The sequence below is a fragment of the Eublepharis macularius genome, chromosome 4, assembly GCF_028583425.1.
Source record: "Eublepharis macularius isolate TG4126 chromosome 4, MPM_Emac_v1.0, whole genome shotgun sequence".
NCBI lineage: Eukaryota > Metazoa > Chordata > Lepidosauria > Squamata > Eublepharidae > Eublepharis > Eublepharis macularius.
The window spans coordinates 41,672,881-41,696,087 of record NC_072793.1 but is presented as its reverse complement, the minus strand read 5'-3'; the positions used below and the strand labels follow the sequence as shown (position 1 = coordinate 41,696,087).

General features: G+C 43.0%; 1 protein-coding gene across 2 annotated transcripts in view; it reads left to right on the top strand.

The window, feature by feature from the left end:
• Positions 1-23,207, top strand: part of NTN1 (netrin 1) — a 195,514-nt gene that overhangs the window by 163,384 nt on the left and 8,923 nt on the right. For both annotated transcript variants that reach the window (XM_054977333.1, XM_054977332.1), the window contains one exon: positions 837-911. In XM_054977333.1, coding sequence (XP_054833308.1) covers positions 837-911 — 75 coding nt within the window. The remainder of the gene's footprint in view (positions 1-836; positions 912-23,207) is intronic.

Below are 23,207 nucleotides of genomic sequence, written 5' to 3'. Positions count from 1 at the left end.
GCAAAGTACAGCTTTTGATGAAGAGAGCACACTGCACATGCAGTCTTCCGAATGACATGAAACAGCTCCGGCACAGCCAAAGCACGAAACAGTGCCAAAGCCGGCATTGCCGGCTGCATCGCATTAGTAACACTAGAACACAAGATGATGTTCAGAAGGAGTAAAACCATCGTATCACAGCAGTAGGGCCCATTAGAAATGGAGCGGTCCCACTGGGGCATTTTATTTGCACACTCCAGTAGAGTGGACGCCAAAGGCTTTGCTAATGCTTCATGGGCTGCTAATTTCCTCTCTGACCCCTTTTGTTGAGGTGTGACCCCAGCCAGAATCTCTCTGCAATGAATGCCAAAGCCTGACACAGGTCTGGGTTAGGGGTGACAAAGAAGCCTCTGTGGGCTTTAATCAGGCTCCAGTTTGCAGTTTAAGAACTGGGGTGGGGGGCTGTGGCACTCTAAAGATCTGGGTGGCACAATAAGGGAGGCCCCAGGGTCTCCCATGGAGGCAGCCCGCAGAAGACAGCTTAAAGAATTCGTCAGGCAGGGAGAGGAGAGGGGGAGGGGAGGGAAAGAGAGAGGAGGATGGCTTCTTTTGTGAAAAGGTTTCTTTAGAAAGGAAGGTTTTTTCACTGAATGCCCCCATTAGATGACCCAATCAGGTCCTGGCAGATGGATATCACAGGCATGTTGCTTATTCATTGCAAACTGCAGCCTTTTCTGCTCTGTCACCCCCACTCCACCCCACCCCACCCCTCCCGTATTCCCTCAAGCCTTTCATTCATTTTAAGGCTAATTTGTTTTGTTAATGTTTTCTTCTTTCTCTTTCTTCTACCCCTGAAGACTGTGATTCGTATTGCAAGGCATCCAAAGGGAAGCTGAAGATCAACATGAAGAAGTATTGCAAGAAAGACTACGGTGAGCTACTGCCTCCCTCCCCAAAATGGTGCTGTATAGTGCGTGTGTATGCAAAGGTTTATGTCTCATTTCTTTTCTGAAGTACAACCAGTATTGTTTTGTTTATACATGACATTCAAGTGTTGACCAAAAAAACCTTATGCTTGTATGGTCTAGATTCCTACAAGGCACAGTGGCTGCAAATAGTGCAAGCAAGGGGAGTCAGTGTGGCAAGGGTGGTTTTGTCCTGTGAAACTCAGGTTCAAATCTCTGCTCAGTATGAAACGTCTTGTGTGTCTTTTGATATTTTACCATCAGTCAGTCTCACTTGATTAGACTGTGAAGTTAGCTCTGTATGTGTGTGTGTGTGCGCACGTGTGTTGGGGCAATACCAGGGAGTGCCAGTGATCTCCTTACTGATGAGAATTCACTGCTCATCAGTGGGTTGCCTAGAGAATAGCAAGGATGCCAGAGAGGGCAGAAGAATCATGAAGATGCTTTTGGATGCGTGTAGGTTGCATGTTTATTTCTCCTGGCACAGCTGAACAAGGGAAAGTGAGAGTTGCTGCTTTTTAGTTATACATACGTGTGTGAGCACACACACACAGAGAAAAAACGCATGCATTTGCCTCATCTTCCTTGACTCCTCCCATGACAAAAGTGGCTTATCTACCGTCATCTGAAAGGGAGAGCAGAAAGAGGAAGCTATCCTTGTGTAGTTCTACTTCCTTCCAAGTGAACAGTGCCTGCACTAGGGAAGGGGAGGGGGTCAGAATTTCTTTTTGGACAAGGATAGAACTCTGCCTGGATTCAGGAATTTCAGCATGATTACTCTTTTCTGCTTAGACTGGTCAAATAACTGGCAAAGATGCACAGAGGAAAATACAGTGTACACTGTACAGCATGCTTATAGTAGCTTCACTGTAGCTGCCCAGAGGGTTAAAGCTCCCTTTGTCAGATACAAGTAGGAATGGAGAACCCTGAGCCTTTATATCCCACTCCAGAGGACAGAGGGGTATAGCAAAGAAAGGAACCAGGATGCAAAGAGTGGTACAATGCAGCTTGACTAGCTCAGAAATTAGCATCTGTAGTGAGATGAAAATCCTGTATCTCTGTTCAGCTGGGGGTGGGGTGCGGCTTGTTCCAAATAGAGACATAGGATTCTTACCTCACTACAGATTTCTGCTCTCATCAAGCTGCATTATACCTTTGCATCCTGACTTCCTGCTTCGCTACACCCCTCCCATCTTCTGACTGGGATATGAAGTCTCGGGGATCTCCATTCCTACTTATATCTGATGAAGGGAACTTTGACTCTTGAAAGCTTATTCTTGGGAAATCTTGTTTGTTTTTAAATCTTGTTTGTCTTGAAAGCTTATACCTGGGAAATCTTGTTTGTCTTGCTACTGGACTCAAATCTGACTTGTCTACTGCAGACCAACACAGTTACCCACATGAAACTATTAACATGGCCTGTTTCTCAGTAACATGAGTTGCTAAGGAGAAGCTGCAGCATCACAAGTGCAGTAATGTAAAGGATAATACTGAATTTGCAGGTTGTAAAGATTACTCAGATTATAAAAATTATGGGTGAGATGAAACAGGGGTGCCTTTTGTGAACATTTTCACCTCTGGAAAACACCCTTTTCCTTCTGTGATCTTTTTGAGGTCAAGGCTAAAGGGAGTCACCAGAAGCATTCACACATTGTGCAAGGGTGTGTGCTGAGCGGGACTGGAGGAAGGAGTGCTTTCCTATTACCAAGGCAACCAGGAAGATGCTATGTGTCTCCTTTTGCTGTGCCATTCTGTACTCCGGCAGTGGGGACAGGCAGTCAGCTCACTGCAGCGCAGCACAGCAAAAAACAACTGTCAGCGATCTTTCTTGGCAAGTGTATTTCTTGCCTTGCCATCCCACTTGCTTTCAAGGATAATGTGGCTTCATTTGCTGTTAGTGACACAGCTACATAGCCAAATCTTATGAACTTTCTGGCTCTATGATTTCACTATGCTCACTAAGGATTGGTGGTGATCACTTGGGGAAACAAAGGAAGGAAAACACCATGTCAAAGGTGCAGCAAAGTAGTGATAAAAGGTAGGATTGATGGTCTTTGGGGAGGGGGGGGGCTCCCAAAGCACCAATTTTACCCTCCAGGTGCTCCTGGCCAAACATTTGCTATTATTCCTTTACAGTAATTTTTGTAAGGACAAAGTTACACAGTACAGCAGGGTTCTGTGAATTTTTGGAATAAGAGGCTGTGTGTATGGCACATCCCCAAATATAATATTACTTGCTTTTGCCACAATTACTCCATTTATTTTATTTAAAGAAAATTTTTCAGTATGTCTTTTCTCCCGAAGCATATGAGCATTTAAAGGTACAGCAACATATTTTGGAATGCGTGAAGCAAATGTTAATGTTGCTGTGGTGATGCACACCCTGCCTGCAGAAATATCATTTTATGGGCACCAGGCCAGCATCCATCTCTGTATTCTCTCTGGAGTTATAATATGGGCTTCAATGAATACGTAGCGCATCCTGTTCTCCACTCTGAAGTGATTTCAGAATCTGCTTCTCAAAAACCTAAGTGGCTAACCAGAGCTCCAGTGCCTTCTGTTTAATGTTAACAGTCTCATAACTGGAGTAGAGAATGTTTGTTAATATTGAAAAGGACAAGCAAAACAGAAAAGTGTGCCACGAGCAAACCCCAACTTTAGAAAACTGAATTTCTTGCTAGGTTGAAAAGATGTTTTGATAGGTTTGAATGATATTATTTTGCAGGTTTCTCCCTAAAGCGATCTCTCAGTATATGACAAAACGAAGACCAGTTATATTATTCCATGAAAGTACTCTGTTCTACTTTAAAAACATAGAATTGACTACTGATAAGTAAACGGAAAATGCTCATTTTGTCATGAGAAGAGATATCCAATCCTGCACAGACTCATAGAAAGGCATTATTGGGGTCTAACAGGATATCCTATACCTAAAACATTTTAACTAGTTGGTGCCTCCATGTTTTCTTGAGATTTTCTAAGGAAGAAGCTCTCACAACTTTCCAATGGTTCTATTGCTGAACCTCAAGTTAGAATTTCCCCTTTCCACGTGATCAGTTTTGTCGTGCAGTAAGGAGCCTTCCTTGCTTGTGCAAGGCAACTTCTTCCACAATTTTGCTTTTGTTTGGGGGATTTCACATGTCATTAACATAATTTTTATAGCAAGGAGATTTTTATACCACTTCCCCCAAATGGCATCATCATTGTTATTGAGCTTGCTGTATGGAATGACGTTGTGCTAATGTCATCATGATTATTGTGATGATGGACGTCTTCCTACTGCCAAAATTATACAGTTATCCAGAACTTAAGTGTTTCGTCATCATTGTTTCTGTGCAGTCCATGTGGGAATACCCATATGCAGGCCAGCTGTGGATGTTCAAAAGCTACTAAAGGTGTGAGATGTTCACCCAACCATTTTCACACACTTCCCCCCCCCCACATGCCCTTATAAAAGTGCCAGGTGAATGGCTCCCTCCTTCAGCTCTTATTTTGCTGTCGCTGAAGAAATGTTCTCTTCTCTCTTTGGATCCATTCCTCCTTTGCTGAATGCACTGGGCGGCCTTCGACTCCATGGCATCGAAGGCACTCTTCAAGTAATGTTCCTGGTGTGGAACAATGATGGCCCAATCCTACGGCCGTTGTTTGGTTTGGGTGAAGAACGTTACACCCTGCAGTGTCCCGTGTGTAAACAATTTATGCTGAAAGCACACCCCATGAAAGGGCATCACAGCTCAAGGCTGCACTTTGGAGTCGGTCCTCAAATATTCCGCTCCAACAGTTCCAACGGCCACTGACAAGGAACCAAAGAGCTCTGAGCATGTCTGTTTTATTCCACCTCTGGCTCCAGTGACAAAGACAGGTTCTAAAGAGGCACCACTCCTTCATTGTCTTCCTTGGATCCATCTCAAAGTCAGTCTGAACCACCAGCCAAAAAGACAAAAATGAAAGCTAAACATCTTGAGAAACCTCTTCCCTTGGCTTCAATGTCATTACTGAGGGCTTTCATCACTGATGCTGTCTGGGAGTGAGAGACAGTGTCCTCAGAAACATAGCAGGAGCCAGCTTTTCTGTTAGAGCCCTTCCAAAGAGACTTCCCCCGGCATGTCTCCATAGTGCTGTCCACTCTAGCCCAGTTAGGCCTCTAGATCAACATGGATAAATCCTCTCTTACAGAGAGTATAACCTTTATAAGCGCAGTTCTAGACTCAAATCAGGGCATAGCCTACCCCACTCAGGACAGGGTTTCAAGACTCCTCCTCTCATTGAACAAGGAATGCAAGTATAGATACCAAAGGGCAAAAGACATTCAAAGACTGCTAGGTTTTATGGCTTCCCTGATTCTGATCATTCCTTTCACCAGGCAGAATCTGGTTTGTCCGGGTTGTCTCTCCCCAACATTACAACCCATACAAGTGGTTGTCAGTACTCAGTTCAATTCTAAAGTCTCTCCAGCGGAGATCAAGCAGAATCTCCTGATGGGCATAACTTTTGGCTCCATACCAGTACACATTTCTCTTCACACCGATGCATCCCTGACAGGATTGCGAGCTTATTGTAGAAGCCCTCAGGTAAAAGACCCCTGCAAGAGTCTTCCCTACACACCAATGTCCTTGAGTTCTGGGCCATTAGGTACTCCTTAAAGGCATGTCTTCCCCTCATTCAGGGCAAGAAAATTCAAATTTGCACAGACAACACTACTGTGGTCCATTATTTGAACAAGCAGGGAGGCACTGTTCCCAGGACACTATGTATAGAATCATCATCCCACATATGGGGATGGGTGATTCTGCATTGTGCGGGTTTATGAAAATAGAAAAGAGTCCAGTAGCACCTTTAAGACCAACCAGCGTTACTGTATTCTCCGTGCATCTGACAAAGAGAACCATAAAGTTCCTTCTCCTGGTCTTCTGAGCCTGGGGATAATGAATAGATCTATTTGCTAATCATTCAAACACAGGGCTGGATCTAGGGTTCCCGGCACCAAGGACAACCCAAGTCTGGCCGTGTGTGCGCACTCCCGGCACTGCGTGATGACATCACTTCGCGACATCATCATGCAGGGCTGGCGTGCTGCCAGCGGAGCAGCGGCGGTACTGGGAGGCCGCCCACACCACTCACCTGCCACACTGAGGGGGCGGCCGGCTTGCTGTGTGCTCCCTGTCCTGCTGGGCAGGCGAATGGTGCAGGCGGCCTCCCAGCCCTCCGTGCCACTCGCTTGACCAGCAGGACAGGGAGTGCGTGGCAAGCTGGCCGCCCCCTCAGAGGGGCAGGCGAATGGTGCAGGCAGCCTCCCAGCCCTCTCTGCCATTCACCTGCCCGGCTGAGGGGGCAGCCAGCTTGCCATGCACTCCCTGTCCTGCTGGGCAGGCAAATGGTGCGGCCAGCCGCTCAGCTGCCCGCACTGCCATCAGCACGCTCCCGGCGGCTGGCAGTTCTGCCTGGTGCCTCCTCTTTGATGGCGCCGGGGGCAGACTACCCTCCCTGCCCCCCCTCGATTCGGCCCTGTTCAAACAAGAGATGTGCATGGTTTTGTTCAAGGACTAGGCAGGAAAGGTCTTCCCTAGGGGATGCATTCCAAATTCCATGGAAAGACTGCCTTTTTTGTGCATTTCCCCCCTTCCCTTGCTCATTTCCACTCTGAGCAAAATGATCAGGGACAGGACCTCAGACATAGTTGTAGCCCCTTACTCGCCAAGACGATCTTGGTTTGCCATGCTTTTTCACATTGCACAGGGCAGGATGATATCTTTCCCCTGAGATCCATCATGGAGACACCCTCCACCATGATTTCCAGTCTCTGAAGCTCACAACTTGCCTGGTCACCCCTCTCAGTTAACATTTTCTTCTCCAGTCCAAAGGATCCTTTTAGAAGACAGTAAACCACCTACAAGAAAATTATATCCATCTAAATGAAATAGGTTCTCATCCTGGTTTTCCTTTCTTCTTCCACTAATATATATTTAATGAGCATATTTGCATGCCACAACCATATGGGAGGAAAACCCTGTTTGTCGCAACCAGAATGTAGTTCTTTCCTTAGGGGGTCTGGCTAATTTAGCTTCCCCATCTGCTTTCTGTTGTGAGGCTCCTTTCTCACCGGCGCCCCCATCTGTCTGTCGGCCATCCTGTCCGATTCCCAAGAAAGGTGTCAGTTCTCAGATGGGCAGGGAAAGGGACTGCACCCCTTTGTTCCTTCTCCTGCCCAGGAAGTGATAGCACACCCCAGCTGCTTCTTGTGCTTCCTCCTTGGCCCTTATCAAGATCATCATAAACTTTATTGCATTAGTTCTTCACCTTAGCAAAAAGCGAAGAGGAAATAATAATAGAGTTTCAATACCAGTTAAAACCCATAAAATGGCCATTAAAATACATGATAATAATTAAAAATAATAGCAAGAGATAGTGACCAGGGGCTTCTGCTTGCCCTGTCCAGGCTGCCAATGACTTCCTGTGAGCCTGGCTGGGGTTTCTCCTGCTGTGCTACTGCAGGAGAAAGGTGGCTGTGTGGCTGGGGGTTGTTGCCCATGGTTGGGCATGGGCATTGGCAGCTGCTGTTCCGATAGGGTAGGTGGCCCAGGGCTCTGTGGAGGAGGCTGCAGCTGAGGCACTGATGGAGGAGATGCTGCAGGGCCTGGGGATGGTGCCTGCTGCTGCAGGGCTGGTGAGAGGAGCGGAAAGAAGGATGGCATTGCAGGACACCTGTCTTGGACATCTTCAAGGTGGCCATGGGGTCAAATCCTACAACATTTATCAAGCATTTATGCAATTGATGTTGACTCCAGTCAAAATGCTGCAGTGGATAGAACCAATCTCAAGACCCTTTTTTTCCTGAAGAGCTTCACACCCTCCTCAGCTTGTTAATCTCCAATGTGGGACTACACAGAAGCCACAATGAAAATAAGGTTGTATGTAAGTGTAACTGTTGTTCATTGAGGAGTCGTCTGTGCAGCCACACATCCCTCCTTCCAATCCCACCGTGAGCTCTTCTAAATTCCTTCTACAGCAGCAATCTCAGAACTGAGGAAGGGAGCCACTCAGCTATCCCTTTTGTAGGTGCGCAGGGGGGAAGCACATGAAAATGGTCAGGTGAACATCTTGCACCTTTGGGAGCTTTTGAATGTCTGCAGCTGGTCTGCTCATGAGCAGTTCCCGTATGTACCTGCACATACCACTTGATGAACAAGAGTTACAGGCAAGTGCAGCCTTGTTTTGTGCATTTCTCCATGATGCTATTCTTGTGTTAGAATGCTCAATCAGTGTTTTTTAAAAAGTAACACAAAGCAGCAATGCTATGCACATTACATGTTTTGCCCTTTAAAATATTTGCCATTTAAAAACTCTTAAGGGATGTTTATAAAAATTAAACATATGAAAGCTTTGTGCTCTCGCTCATTGCATTTTCCACAAATGCTATGGTCATCCCATTTCTTATTATTTATAGAAAGTCCTATGTAGGACTCCCTTGTTTACCTATCTGAGGCTGTTCCGTAGCACTTCATCACTCTGGGTGCTTCCATTTTGCATACACTGTGCCGTTTATCTTAAAGTCAGCTAGTGAATTTTGCTCCAAAGGGTTGGTATGAGATTAATTTTGCTGTTTCTTGAAAAAGGAAAAAAAATATTCTCAGGCAATAGTTTGGGTGGAAACGGTAAGTTGTATCTGTCCTGATGATGCAGGGTGAGAAGGTTTCTTGTCCGTGTGGTGGTCTCTTGTGGGGGTGGATTACTTTAAATAGTCACATGAAGATTAAAACCTCTTTGGCTAAATTAAAGCAATGCATTAACCAATATATCATTGTGCTGACTGATCCCCGAAGGCTCCCTTAAAGCATCCAGGGTTTGCAGGGCACAGCCATCAGACTCAAAGGTAGAAACTGAGGTTTATTTATTTGTTCTGGATTCAAAGTGAAAACCCTGTATTTCCCAGACAACAAACAGTCAATGTATTAATTAAAACTTTTACTGTAAAATAAACGGATAACTCTAAATATGATTACATAAACATTATTAAATAGATACATAGAATACTGGCATACCCCTTTGTCATCAATTTTAGATAAGCTTACCCGTCATTTCTATTCTACCTATATTGATCTTAAGAATAAAAAAAATTCCAATATTCTTATTCAGAACTTTGCCAAAAAGGAGGACAGCAGATTTCACTGAATTCCAGATCTGAGACATTTAGGGGTTGTAACCCCCGGATGTGGCCAGTTCATATAGATCATATTGCATAGGCCAACTCATGACTTAGCTGAAACTTCTGATTTGTGTTCTTTAAAGGCATGATATGATGCTCATCTGAGCATGCCGGATAGACAGTTTTCCCAATGCTTTCTGGGCATTGGACCAACTCAGTGGCATTGTTCTTTGTGCCGACAGCTAGTCTGGCAGGAGATCAACTTTTCATAACTCAAACGAACAATAAACAAAACATCTCCTCAGTCTGGCCTGCTTGTTCAAGGCTGAAGAAAGGAGCTATGAGATTGTAACTTCTACAAGAAACTTGAAAAAATCTAAAAGCCAGATGCAATCAAGCCTTGCATGTCAAACACATTTCATATATTAACTACATAGCATACATGATTAATGCTACATTCCATCACAGCCTCTCCTTTACTTCATGGAACAGATGTCATTATTCTAGTGTTCAGAATCTGCAGACTGTTTCCGCTCTTAGACTGTGGTGCACGTTGCTGCTTTTCTGATTGCTTTGTGTTTAATTTTGATGTTTAAGCAAGAGATGTGAATGGTCAGGTGGCTCTTGCCATTGTTCATCTGCTGAAGGTTAGAAGGTAGTTGGGATTTTTTGCTTTTTGCTTTAGAATTCCATCAAACCTATATTCATAAAATCTATCTACGTTGGGTATGGGACATTCTTCCTTAACAGTGTAGCAGGTCAGGTGACCTTTGGGTCTTTCCTAGCTTCATGGTAACCTGTCCTTCAGGTAGAAAGGTAGGCCTAGCAAATTTTTAAAATTTCATTCATACCCCATTGACATTCTTCACTAGAGCTAATTCACAAACAGCGGAACTATGTCCTTGCCAGATTTACCGAGATGCTCAAGTATCTTGTATAGGAAAGACCTTTATAGACTCCATTATGACTGACATCATTCTTCTTGCATGGTGTCTAGCCAAATGGGGTAGTTTTCTTAGCATTGCATAATCAATAGAAGCAGAGTTGATAGTACATAGGATATTATTCTCAATTATCCCTTCCCCTCGTGATAATTTAATATGGAACTTTTTATCCTTGAAATTCTGTGGAACAGTTGAGTAGCAGGAATATTTTCTACACGTCTCTATGTAAGCACAGTGTGAACATCACCTTAGGATATATAATTCTTGTTGCTCAGAAGCAAGAAACAAAGGAATGAACTAGAACCCAATACTACTAAGGAGCAAGAATGAGTCAGGCAGCAGGTCATGGAGGGAGTAAATGAGAAATCCAGTGGACCCAGGAATGAAACATGAAGCTAAAGCCCAGGCTCACAGGGAAGATAGCTGTAGAAATGGGAGGTGGTGAGAGGGAGATGGTTTAATTGGGCATCAACAGTCTACAGGCTCAGGCAAGATGAAGGCCGTTTCCACACGTCCTTAAAGAGACAGCCCACTCACTGAACGAGCCCACTCACCGAACATGGGCGGCTTTTCCACTTCCAGACGTCTACGTTTTCAAAATGGTTGCAGGCTGTTTGGCTTCTGTTTTTTCAGCAACTTTTCTAGCACTGTGGGAAAGTGCGGTTCCAGAAAAGGCACCAAAAAACCAAAACCCAAACAGCCTGCAACCATTTTGAAAACATAGATGTCTGAAGTGAAACACTTCAAACATGTCTGAAGTGAAGTGGAAAAGCTGCCTGCGTTTGGTGAGTAGGCAGTCCCTTTAAGGATGTGCGGAAACAGCCAAAGACAGGACGCTGGATGAAGCTCCAGAATCTCACTCAAGAAGGGATTTGTCTGCTGAGGGAACCAGAATTCCTCAATTACTTCCTGTATCCACATCAGTGACTAGGCTATAAATGTTATATAACATTCTTTGGATACTACTGCCTTCTACTAAAAACAATGGATGAGCAGTATTAACTGGTTATTTAGTTTCTCACTGGCTGTTAACTCCCGATACAGTAAAGGCATGGAGTCTATACCTCTTTTTAATAACCATTATGTGTATTTGAGAAGTCTGACTCTCTCAGTCTTTATCATCAATGTTTTTCATGCATCTCCAGCTGCATGTGTGAATGAAACATTTGCCCTTAAATTAAGGTTTGCCCATTGACAGTGCTTCTGCCCAGACTGAAAATATCCTGTTTGGATTTTGTATCTTTTTTCACTCATTATTCCTCTAGCTTCTACATCTCTGGTGGCAAAAATCCCTTGGAAAGACAAGAAAGCCAATCCTGGTCAAGTTATGTCCGACGAGAATACAGATTTTAAATTGCTGATATGTCTATAGGCATATGCAATATAATGTCTGCATCAGGCCTAGATGAACTAAACTGATTGCTGGAGGGATGTCAGGGGGCTACCCCAAGGCTGGCTCAGAGTTTCTGGCTTGAAGTTTCCAACACTAGCACCTTCTGTTCATTTGAAAAACAAGACACATCCTGAAAATGTTTGCAAACGCTGAACTAATTTCCAGGTAACACCCCTTTGCAACATCTTCTTTACGCAAGAGAAATCCTGGCAGCAGCTGAAATGGTGCTGTTCAATGAGTGTGCTGATTTCATTTTGTATTTGGACAGCTTATTGAGAATTCATGGGAGCAAGATTGTACAGAAGAAAAGGCAAACAACAAAAAGGCCCCCTCCATGTACACAAATCTCCTCCCACTCCACCATGCCATGGCCACCTGCCCACTCTGGCAAAACAAAATTCCAGCTTGCATTTGTAGAGATAAACCCTGAATACTTTATCACCCTTTTCCCATAGAAGGACAGCATGCAAACTATACATAAGTGTGTGTGTCAGAGTTAGTGAAAAAGTACTGTAGTTAGTTTCCTTGTCAGTCCTCATTATAAGGGTCAAATATAAAAGCTTGCTTTTTAGACGTTGTACAGAAAGGCAAATGTGTCTGCCGTCTTAAATGAGAAATGCTCCTCCTCCCTTTCTTATACAAAAAAAAGCATAACCAGGGCTATATAGAAGATTTGTATATCTGTGAGCAAAAATGAATCGGGGTCTGCTAGCCATCTTGCACAGAAACACCCCTCCAACATACATACCTGAGAGTTCAGTTTTTATCTAGGCTGCAGCAATCTTGTACTTCTTTTCACTTTCCTCTGTAGCATGAAGCTGTCATGTGTGCAGCATGAAGATGTATCTGAATACACTATATCTTAGAGTCCCCCACTACAGTTGAACGAATGCCAGAAACTGTCCCTTAAAACTTCAGGTGTCAGCACATTTTCTTCTATGCAATAGGTGAAAGGTTGAAAAAGCAGTGTTGTTGTAGCCCTAACGAAAGTTCTTTAGGCTGGGGATGGAGGCCATTGTAGACAAGCATGCAACATTCAGTTAAATACAGTTCCATTATTCCCACTTTCCCTTCTCAGTAGGCATGCCCAGGATTACAATTTATTATTTAGAGAATGCAGCCCTCAAATATCTTGCTTGCATATCTACCATACTGAAACTTAAACTATTCACTTGTTCATTTATCATCTTTCTGTCATTTAACTTGATACTGATACTCAAAGGACAAATAGTATAGGGGAATTACTAGAAACTAATTTTTATTCTACCACTAGCAAAATTTGGTTAACCCCCCCCCCCAATCTTACAGAGCTGATTCACCTGCTGTAGCCCCAGGAATTATCACCCTGTGCTGGCTGCCACCTGCCGAGTTGGTTACTGTGTGCCTGCATTGCCACAGCTGAATCAGCTATGAATTTGGTTTCTAGCCTGGCATAGCAAACCATCCTAAATATGGATTAGTGATGGCACATCAAAAGCTGAATCTGGGCAGGACTCCGTTTGTGGCAGGTGGTGCATGCACACGACCAACTCAGCATGGGCTGAAGCAGATGGTCAGCACAGGCAGGTGTTCTTCTGCAGCAATCATACACTGAGATGGTCATGTGAGCTGGCCCTTCACTTCATACACATATGGTCAGGATCACAGCTTTAGGAGGCAATTAGCGGTCCTCCTGACATATTGAAAGCATGGTAAAAGCAGCAGATAAGGTAACCAAGATTAAGTGGCATCTATTCTGAAGGATTACACATTGATGTGTTGTATCCCAAAACATTATACAAAGAGCAGAAATGGGCAGGCATCAAGTAGGATGAGTTTTAGAATCTCGGTCATGTGAAACTATAGCAAGTTAACGAATTTAAAACCAAAACATGAAACCCTACAAGACTTATAGACTTGTCCTCAGATAACGGGTAAGATTTGTTGGCTAGTACCATAGCACTTTCTTGCAACCCTGCCTTTAGATGAGGGCAGTGCAGTGTTCAAAATAGTCCAGCTGGGAGGAAAGTGCAGAGTAGGTTACACAGAAGGACAATAAAGACTTTTTTATGGACTCCTCAGCAGGAAGCCAATTAGACGACTGTTTTCCTCAACTTTACAGGATGATAGCAGCTCAGAATATCCTAAAAGGCCCTAATTAGATTGAGCATGGTTACTTCCCTCGTGAGCTAAATTGGGGTGCTATCATCTGGACAACCAACCTCTATAGAGCTTTTATCACCCTTTTTAATTTGCTGACTCAAAAGGGGAAAAGGTCTTTAAAAAAACCAAAAAAATCTCTCATACTTTATTAATGCCTTTAAAAACAGATTCAAAAGCAAATTATGTTCTGTTCAAATATTTAGAGCTGAAAAATGCCGGTGGGGATATAATTTCAACAACCTTTCTTTTGGCTCTCACCAAAATTCTTTTTTTTACTTTCAGTTAGCTTCTAAGTTGAATTAGTTAATGACTTTGCTTAATTCTAGCAGGGGGAAATGAGCTGGTAGATTTGGAGCGCATATAAGGTGTTCCATGTTCAGAACACCTAAGAGTGGGAACCCACCCCTCACACACCCCTCCACTTTTAGTCTGGTCTCCCACTCTTCCTCTCTGCAGGGACCCAAGCGAAACTCTCAGGAGGGGAATCTTGTACATGCATGCATTCACGCACACAATTTGCTTTCTTGTCCCCTTCCCCACCACTCTGGCCTCCTGCTCACCCCCCTCTGCATCATTGTGCTTTCCCTCCTGCCTGCTCCTCTGCAGTACTGCCTGCCCATCCCATTTCCCACTGCTCTGGCCTCCCAGTTGTCTGCCTCCCTGACAGTCTGCCCATTCTCCACCTTCTCCCAGAACTGTTAATAAGTACCCAGAGATGGGGCAGTGTTAACTATTAAAACATATTGACAAGAGGAGGACCCACATGGACTAGTGGGAGAGGGGGTACCTCATTTTACCTGTATCCTCCCCCACCCCTCCATTCCTGCTCCTGGCAGCTCCCAAGTCCTCCTTTGCCTGCTTCTCAGTTCAGGGGTGGACTGAGAAGCAAAAATAGCCTGGAATGAGCCCTGGCCCCTAACCTGACCCCGAAAATCAGGGAGGGAAAAGGAGCATCAGAAGGTTCTCTCATTCATACACCTTTCTCCACAATGGGGACCCAAAGCAGCTTACATTTATCCTCATCACAACCCTGAGAGGCAGATTAGGCTGAGAACCTGTAACTGGTCCAAATTCACCCAGTGAGTTTCCATGGCAGAATAGAGATTTAAACTTGGGTCTCCCTGATCCTAGTCTGAAACACTAACCATTACACTACACTGCCTTTCATATGGTGGCTGCTGCTGAACAATAGCAAGAAGCCAGTCCTGTGCAAGTCATGTGGTATCAAGTTGCTTCATGCTTCTTGCCAGGCCTGACTATTTCTTTAGGAAGATTCTCTGCAGCTCAGCTATACAAACTAAAGTCAAAAGTATGAGACTACAGAACCTCAAGGTTAAATACAGAGCCCTGATTTCATTCCCTAATGTAGCTAAACTGAATAAAAATATGTATCCTTGCAAAGAATTTAGAAACTGCGCTTATGAGGGAAGCTATTAGATGCAAGCTGACCAGAGAATTTAGACTAAGGGTGCTTAAATTGCTCCCCCACCTGCATTTCTCTCTAGATTTTGGAGTTCTGATGATATTTTGCTACAATTTTTCATTTGTATCTGTTACATGAGGGCATATGTGTACTTAATTAAAATTCTATATAAATTTGAGTAATACACTCACTGCATCTTCATTATCATCTGAATTCATTATCATCTGAATTTTATAAAAACACCTAATGTACAGGTGTATTCTATAGGACAGACTCGAAATCTAAATAATTCCTTTTTTAATAGTGTTTTTTTATCACTTGCATTCATGTCCATCAAAAGCCTGCAAAGGAAAAAAAAAGACATAACTGAAAATTGTGGCAAACTATATGTGCATATTTTATACATTCGCTGAGTCAAACTGGAAGACAGGTGGAGCAAAATGGAACAGAAAATATGTACTTATGACTAGTTTGCTTTTCTTTCTTGTAGTGGGCATATCCAATGTCTGGCTCAGCTTAAGAGAGAGGTGGGCAAATCCATAGTTAGAAGAAAAAGGTAAAAACAGCAGTAACATGATTGGGTTAAGTGTTGAAGAATGTGGCACTCCCAGGAAAGCACTGCTTTCTGGTCCAGTGAGATGTCGTTATGCATCCAAAGGAAAGAAAGGTCACCTACCCCATAGTGTGCTTGTGCAGCACCACACCTGGACTGAGAAAGTCAAGAAAAGGTTTCAATTTCCTGGGCTGTTAATCTCTTAATTCTTATGGTCATGTGTGTTACTTAACTCCACTCCTTCCCCTCCCACTCCCACATTCCTCTTCAGATACAAATTGCACAACAGTACTTCAGGCAAACAGGCAGTTTGAGTCATTTCACTTTCATACCCCTGTAAAAGAAACGCGGTCTTTCCCCAGGATGCCTGATAAATAAACGTCTTTGCTTCAAGTTCTGACCCATGAGTCCTGCTAACAAAATTATTCTGGACTGTTTTTTTTTGAGTTTTGAAAAGAGGCAGCCAAATAGGATTTGCCTTTGACGCTCGGATTGCCAGTGGTATCCTGGCAAGGTAATTGCCTTCTCACCAGTCCCTTCTCATTTTCATTAAGAAACAGGGATTTTGGTGGGGAGGGGGTTGAACCAAGGGGCTCTTATTCCAAAAGGTGAGATCACGCAGCCTTCATCATTGGAAAATTCTTTCTTTCTTGGAGACTATCGTTAGTTATCATCTTCGTTGAAAGGCTCATTGGCTGCCTGAAGCATATAGAAAAATGTTTTTTTTATTAAAAAAGTATTTCTTATAAAAGCCTAAAGCTTCTCAGGATAGATCTGAAGAGGGAAAGAAAAGATATCTGTCTCTAACAGCTAGTCTTCTGAACATATTAATAAGGCAAAATATTTCAGAGCTTTGGGAAAATTTCCTGGGAATGGCAGTAAATAGTTACACAATCCTGGCTATAACTGCATCCATATGTAATAGGTGGGTATGTTATGTGACAAAAGGAGGCTCTGAAGAAATGTGCCCTGCCAAGGTGGCCATAAAACTGGTTGGGGGAAAACGAATTAAACCCTGTAAAAAGGAAAGTGACTGGATGGGTCACACCCTTTGTGAAAAGCCAAGATTAAACCTCATAAATCTTAAATATTAAACTAGAACAAAACAGGTGAACCCAATAAGCCCCCTAGCCCTACATCAAAAATTAGATTTTAATAACAATGACAAACTTCACTCCAGAGAGGGACCTGACCTAGGCTTAGTTTAGGGAAAAAACCCCACAAATATATTTGTTCTGGGCCTGTAAACATCTGGAAAGGATGAGATGGGCGGGAATTCCCAGCAACTGTTTCCAAGGTTCTCATTTGGCTTGATGATAACCTCCTAGAATATTTTGGATTCTTGTAGTTAAAACTTGTGGTTAAACATTTAAGATTACGTAGTTTGCATTCCCACAACGATCTTCCTAAATTTGTAAAGTGTTTTGTTACCTCTTTAAAAATTTTCACAGTGGGTAAAATTTTCACTGGCATGTTAAAATAGGGTATAATTAAGCTCTTTAAAGGATCTATTTAAACTTGCTTAATATGCTGCGTTGTTGAGGAGATGCACCAGATTCAAAATGTAATTCACCTGCCCTCAGATGCTAATCCATGCCACAATTTGTCAGCTGCCTAAAGTACCATATTGCCATCTGGTGGTTGGTTAATATTACACAGAAGATACAGCCTGAGCTTCAGCTTCCATTTTGTTTTCAAAGGACACATAAGCTAACCTTACTCAACAGTTTTGTAGGGAGAATGACAGGAAAGATAATGGTTACCAAATTTTATTTTGCCTATTCTTCAACTGATACAAATCATTCTGTGGAGATCTGTTTCCAACATCATAAACATTCTTGGGTATAATGAGCTTTATTCTCATTCCTCAACTAATCAATGGCCCATTTCCTCAAAGTCAGTGGGCCTGAGGAAGTTAGAGAGGCCACAATTGAAGATGACTATGACAACAACAACAAAACATCTCCTTGAAGGATGACTCCTTGTTTCTAATAAGGGTATAAGAGGAGAGTTTACAAACATTAGGGCTGCTGGTTATTTTAATTGCAGCAGTAAGAACAACAATTGGATGACATTGTGGAGACCCTTGCCCTTTTTTGCTGCAGACTCCAGGCTGTGCATGCTTCAGATATTTTTAGCCAGGAGCTGGACACACGCCACACGATGTCGGAAACTGGTGTCATCTGGGGCCCAGGCAATAACATGCTTAATGTGAAAGCTGTGACTCATTTCACTTTGTTCTCCCCCTCAGGGGGCACATTGCTAGGACTCAGCAGGCCTGCATTGCTGCTTATGGGGCACCTGCTGCTTGCTTCATCCATTTGCCCCCTGGTTACCAATCTGAACAATTTTGCCCATCATGTTTTTCCTGGTGCCAGGGCTCAGGCTAATCCACTTTGCTTGTGATCAGTTGACCGGGAGGGGGGCTTTGTGGCGCACAGCACAAGCTCAGCAATGAATGGACTAGAGATGCTGCTTCTGGTGGAATTTTCCCTTCTTCCCTGCTGTGAGAGGTTACCAACCCTGTTAACCAGCTGGCTTGTCAGTTCTCTCCTCTAGCCAAATGCTGATTTGATCTCTTATTAGTCTGGCAAGCAATGGAAGGATGTGGCAGCAATTGTGGGGTTGTCTTTGTTGCTTCCCCAAGCAGAATAGTAGAGCAGGAACAAAAATACAGTCTTGCTTAGAGAACACTGTATTCTAACAAGAGACAAACTGTCTCTCTCACACTATTTTAAAATTCAGCAGAAAATCCGTGCTCCTAAACATGGCAATAGCAGTCTGCTGTATTTTGTGTGAAATATTTGCTGAGGCATGATTGGTTTGTGTGTGCATGTGTGTGATAGGAGGACAAGAGGCAAAAAAAAAGTTGTTGATGAAATAGTTAAAATGGCTTGCCAGGAGGAGAGAAAGTGGGAAAGGGAATACAGGGGAAAGTGAGGTACCCCTCACAAGTCCTTGTGGGTTCCCCTCCAGTGGCCAGCACCACACAACTGGGCCATAGTTTTCCTGGGTAGAGGTTGCCAGGGGAAGAAAAGGAGGGAAAACTGAAGATGGGAGGAAGGGGGCTGATAAAAGTAGGTTGGTGGGCAGATGGGTTGGCGGATGGGAAAGAGAGAAGGAAGTAGGAAAAGGAAGGAGGCTAGGAGGGCTTTCAGAGAAGAAAAAGAGAAAATAGTAGAGGAGGGGAAAATGAGATGTGGTATGACTGTTGGACTAGGATCTGGGAGAACAAGGTTTGAATCTCACTCTGCCATGGAAGCTCACTCAGTGACCTTGGGCCAGTCACTCCCTCTCAGACTTTACCTCACAGGATTGTTGTGAGGATAAAATGGAGGGGAGGAGAATGATGTAAACCACCTTGGTTCCCCATTAGGGAGAAAGGTGGGATATAAATGAAGTTAATAAACAGACTAATGTAATTTGCTGCTACACATTATTATAGGCAGGGACAATCAATTACTGACCAGAGCACCATTCAAGTTAAAAGACCTGCAAATTGGTCTAATGTAAGAGCATTTAATGGACTCTTGCATGGCTCTCAGATCTTGAAAAATGCTTAACTCGCTAGTCAGATTCATATAGGTCTTGCTGATATTTGCTGGCGGGAGAAGTAGAAGCCTCACTAAATGGGATTTCCCCTCTAATTTCCCTCTTCAATCACTTTGAATAGTGGCATCAGTGGAATAATGAACAAAATTACACTCAGCTTCTGGGCCAGTCAGTTTTATTGCTAAAGAAACAACAGGCCTTAAGCTCAAAAGGCGGGAGAGCCATATTCACCAGTCACTCTATGTCCAGAGCTGTGCCCATCAGTTGTGGGAGGAATGGATCAAGTGGAGGATGGTAAAGGCTGTGGCCCCCTCCCAAGCATTCTCAAATGCATAGTTTACATTATGTAAATTTCCCCTTTATGTTTGAGCCACAAATGATAATTTGATTTCTTCCCCAAAAGCTAGGATTCCTCACTCCACACAAAAATGATCCAGCTTGAGTACTGTTCTCCCTCTACCGATAGGGGGTGGGGTGGGTGGTGAGTAGGGTTGCTAGCCTCCAGGTAGTGGCTGGAGATCTCCCGGAATTACAACTGGTCTCCAGGCCACAGAGATCAGATCACCTGGAGAAAATGGCTACTTTGGGGAGTGGATTCTATGGAATTATGCCATCCCAAGATCCTTTCCCTCCCCAAACCCCACTTTCTCCAGGTTTCTCCAGGTTTCACCCCCCAGATCTCCAGGAATTTCCCAACTTGGAGCTGGCAACGTAGTGGGGAGCATGCTCTTTTTAAAGAAAAATTGAGCAAACAATAAAATCTTCAATGGGACATGTTATTAAGCAACAGGAATGTCATAGTCATTATGCATTCAATGTCTGTGACACATGCATCTGTTGCATCAATGCTGCTGGCGTTGCTCAGAAAAAAATTGCATCTTTTTCTACAAAGTACTTGAAGCACTACAGAAACCTGCAAAGTGATTTGAATGGAGGGTAGAAAAGATGACCATATGTAACAATTACAGGAATAATAGCTTTCCACATCTCCGAAAAGGTATCATCTATAGACTTTAGGTATTAACACTGTTAATATAAACGTTAAGTGTTAAACCACAACATTAAAAATGGTTAATTTTTCCAGGCCCCATAATGGAAAGAGAAATGGAGGCTTCTTTCCATGCTTAATATAGGACTGAAATCCTCATCTGTACATTCATAAGGGAAAAAGAGGGGTTGGGGTGTACTATCTTACCAGTTCTCATGCCGCTAGTTACATAAAATCATGACTAGAAGGGGTTGGATCCAGTGCATCACTTCTGTGGGCAGAAATAATTCCACCTATGGAAGTGGTGCAGTGGCTCCAATCCATTATGGAGGATATTTAGGATCAGATCTCAGATGCCTTTAATTTTATTTAAAAGCAGCAGCAAAGCCCCCCCCCCCCCGTTGTGACTGGGGCTATAAAAATCCTACCTCCTCGAGTTTGCAGTTAGTCCTAGTAAGGGGGGAAATACAGGCAACCCATCTTTTTACCTACCAGTGTTAATTTTAGTTCTAGTGGGTGTGGTGCAATTTCTACTTAGGAAATGTCATGCATGGGGCAAAAGATTAAATCACCACAGTCTTGATCCAAACTGGAGGCCCCTGTAGCTGCTTTTAAATAAAACTAAAGATGCCATAAAACCTCATCACAAACCTTTCACATCTTCCGTTTGCACCCAGCTGTGGGGGCTTCCCTCCCACCTTTCTGATTATGAAGGGATAATCACTAAATTATACTGTCATACTGATGGGAAAATAGTAGAGTCTAGTAGCACCTTTAAGACTAACCAACTTTACTGTAGCATAAGTTTTCAAGAACCACAGCGGGTTTTCAAGAACTGTGGTTCTCGAAAGCTTATGCTACAGTAAAGTTGGTTAGTCTTAAAGGTGCTACTAGACTCTTTACTATTTTGCTGCTACAGACTAACACGGCTAACTCCTCTGGATACTGACTGGAGACAGCCCTGTTGGAGGCACCACTTCTTTACAGAGATGACAATTCCAGAGAAGCAATTATAATGGTAGGTGAAAGGAGGGATTATAAACCTGTCACTAAACACACAGCTGTGCTGATGCCTACTAAATTTCTACCAAAGCTTCCAGTAGTCCTGTTCACAAATTACAGTGAATGCACATACATAGCGTATACTTGATTTTTCTTTATATGTGCGTGGAGTAATTCTCATTATATGTTCAATATATGTACAGCTATCTGAGTGTGTGATTTAAAGTAACCCACACATTCATCCATGTTCTGGTCCCCCGTCCCATTTGTCAAGTGAATGTGTGTTAGCTGTTTCTTACCGACAGGGGTTTGCATGTCACGCAGTGTGTATGTGTGTTCGCTGTAACTTGTGAACAGGACTAGTCTCATTTTACTAATAAATATAAGAGAAGACTTAGGTACTGCACTGTAGCACTGGAGTTAAGTGGTTCAACTGCGAATCAGCACTCTACTGGTTCGAATCCCTCTACTGCCATGAGCTCAGTAGGTGGCCTTGGGTAAGCCACTTCTCTCAGCCCCAGCTCCCCAGCTGCATTGTAGGGATAATAACACTAACTTGTTCACCGCTCTAGGTGGGGCACTAATCTGTCTAGAAGAGCGGTATATAAGTGCAGTTGTTGTTGTTATTATTATCATTAGGTACCACCAACCTGAAGGAATGTGTATTTTATAAACCAAGTGTCCTCTAATTCCCCTCTCCCGTCAGGAGTTTCCATATTGGACTGGAGCAAGTGAAAGGTTTAATGTTTGCTTAGTAAAGGGTTTTATTTCCCAAACCATGAAACTGACTCATCTTCACCTTTACTCTCACATTCATTGGGGAAATATGTGGTCAGAACCCAACTTTTAAAGAAAGCATCTGGTGGTCCTGAAATACTCATATTTGTACATTTCCTTATTTTAAAATATTATTTATGGGGTGCAATATAATAGGTATGTTTTCTTCACACTCACTCCTGTCTTCAATAATGTTACTTATGTTGCCTCAAATGCAAACGTTTTGGACCTGATAAAGCTAACCTCTTCTTCAGTTAATCTGCATTCTGTATCTGGATAAGAGTTCATAAGAGATTCTAACATTTGGTGACCAAGAGGCACTGTGTCTTGGCAGCTTGCAATTTTTCTTAGGCTAGGTAAGTCAGCAAGAAAGTTGGAAAGAATCAGAAAAGGAATAATCAGAACTATTGAAACAGCCACTCAAGGGGTATATCAGCCAAACGATTTCCTTCTTCAGCTTTGTACCTTAGGGTAAAACAAAACTCTCCTTCCTATTATGTGATTAGTATTTGATTAGAATTCCTATTAAGTAATTAGTATTTGATTAGTACGTGATTAGTGATTAGTATTTGTCATGGGGAGACGATCACAGAATCAACTAGGCAGTCATAGTGGACCTTCATACAGGAATTATAAAGCATCTTCTTTCTGAAGTATCTATTGCCTCAGATAGTTTACCATGCAAACAGATGCCATGGCATGAACAGCCTTCATCCTACTATGACTAGCTTTCAGGAATATAGATCAGGCATAGAACCTCTATCTATGATCTCGTAAATCTACGTGATAAACTAATTTGAGCATTCCATATATGTATTTCTCCCAGGAGATACTACTTTTAGCAGCATTCCTGGGAAAAGAATAATGATACACAATTATGTCTATCTATGAATCAGCACTCTGCTGATTCGAATCTCACTACTGCCATAAGCTCAGCAGGTGGCCTTGGGTAAGTCACTCCTCCTGGCCCCAGCTCCCCAGCTGTATTGAGGGGATGATAACAACACTGACTTAGTTCATTTCATTGAGTGGGGCATTAATCTGTCTAGAAGAACAGTATATAAGGGCAGTTATTATCTTCTGGATGATAAAGTCTGCATGTGCTTGAGGCTTCTAGAATTTAAATAATGTAAAAAAAAATCTGACCCATGAGATGAAAGACTCTCAGAATCCCAAGCAATTTATTCATTTGAATTTAATAATTCCTGTTTATCAATATATCTAATTCTTATTGTAGCCAAATCTATGGATATGTAAATCCAGAGACTGGGGCCATGGTCAGACAAAACATTATCTTCCTACAAACCTGAGAAAAGCCCTAGGTTTGCAGAAAAATCTGTAATCTT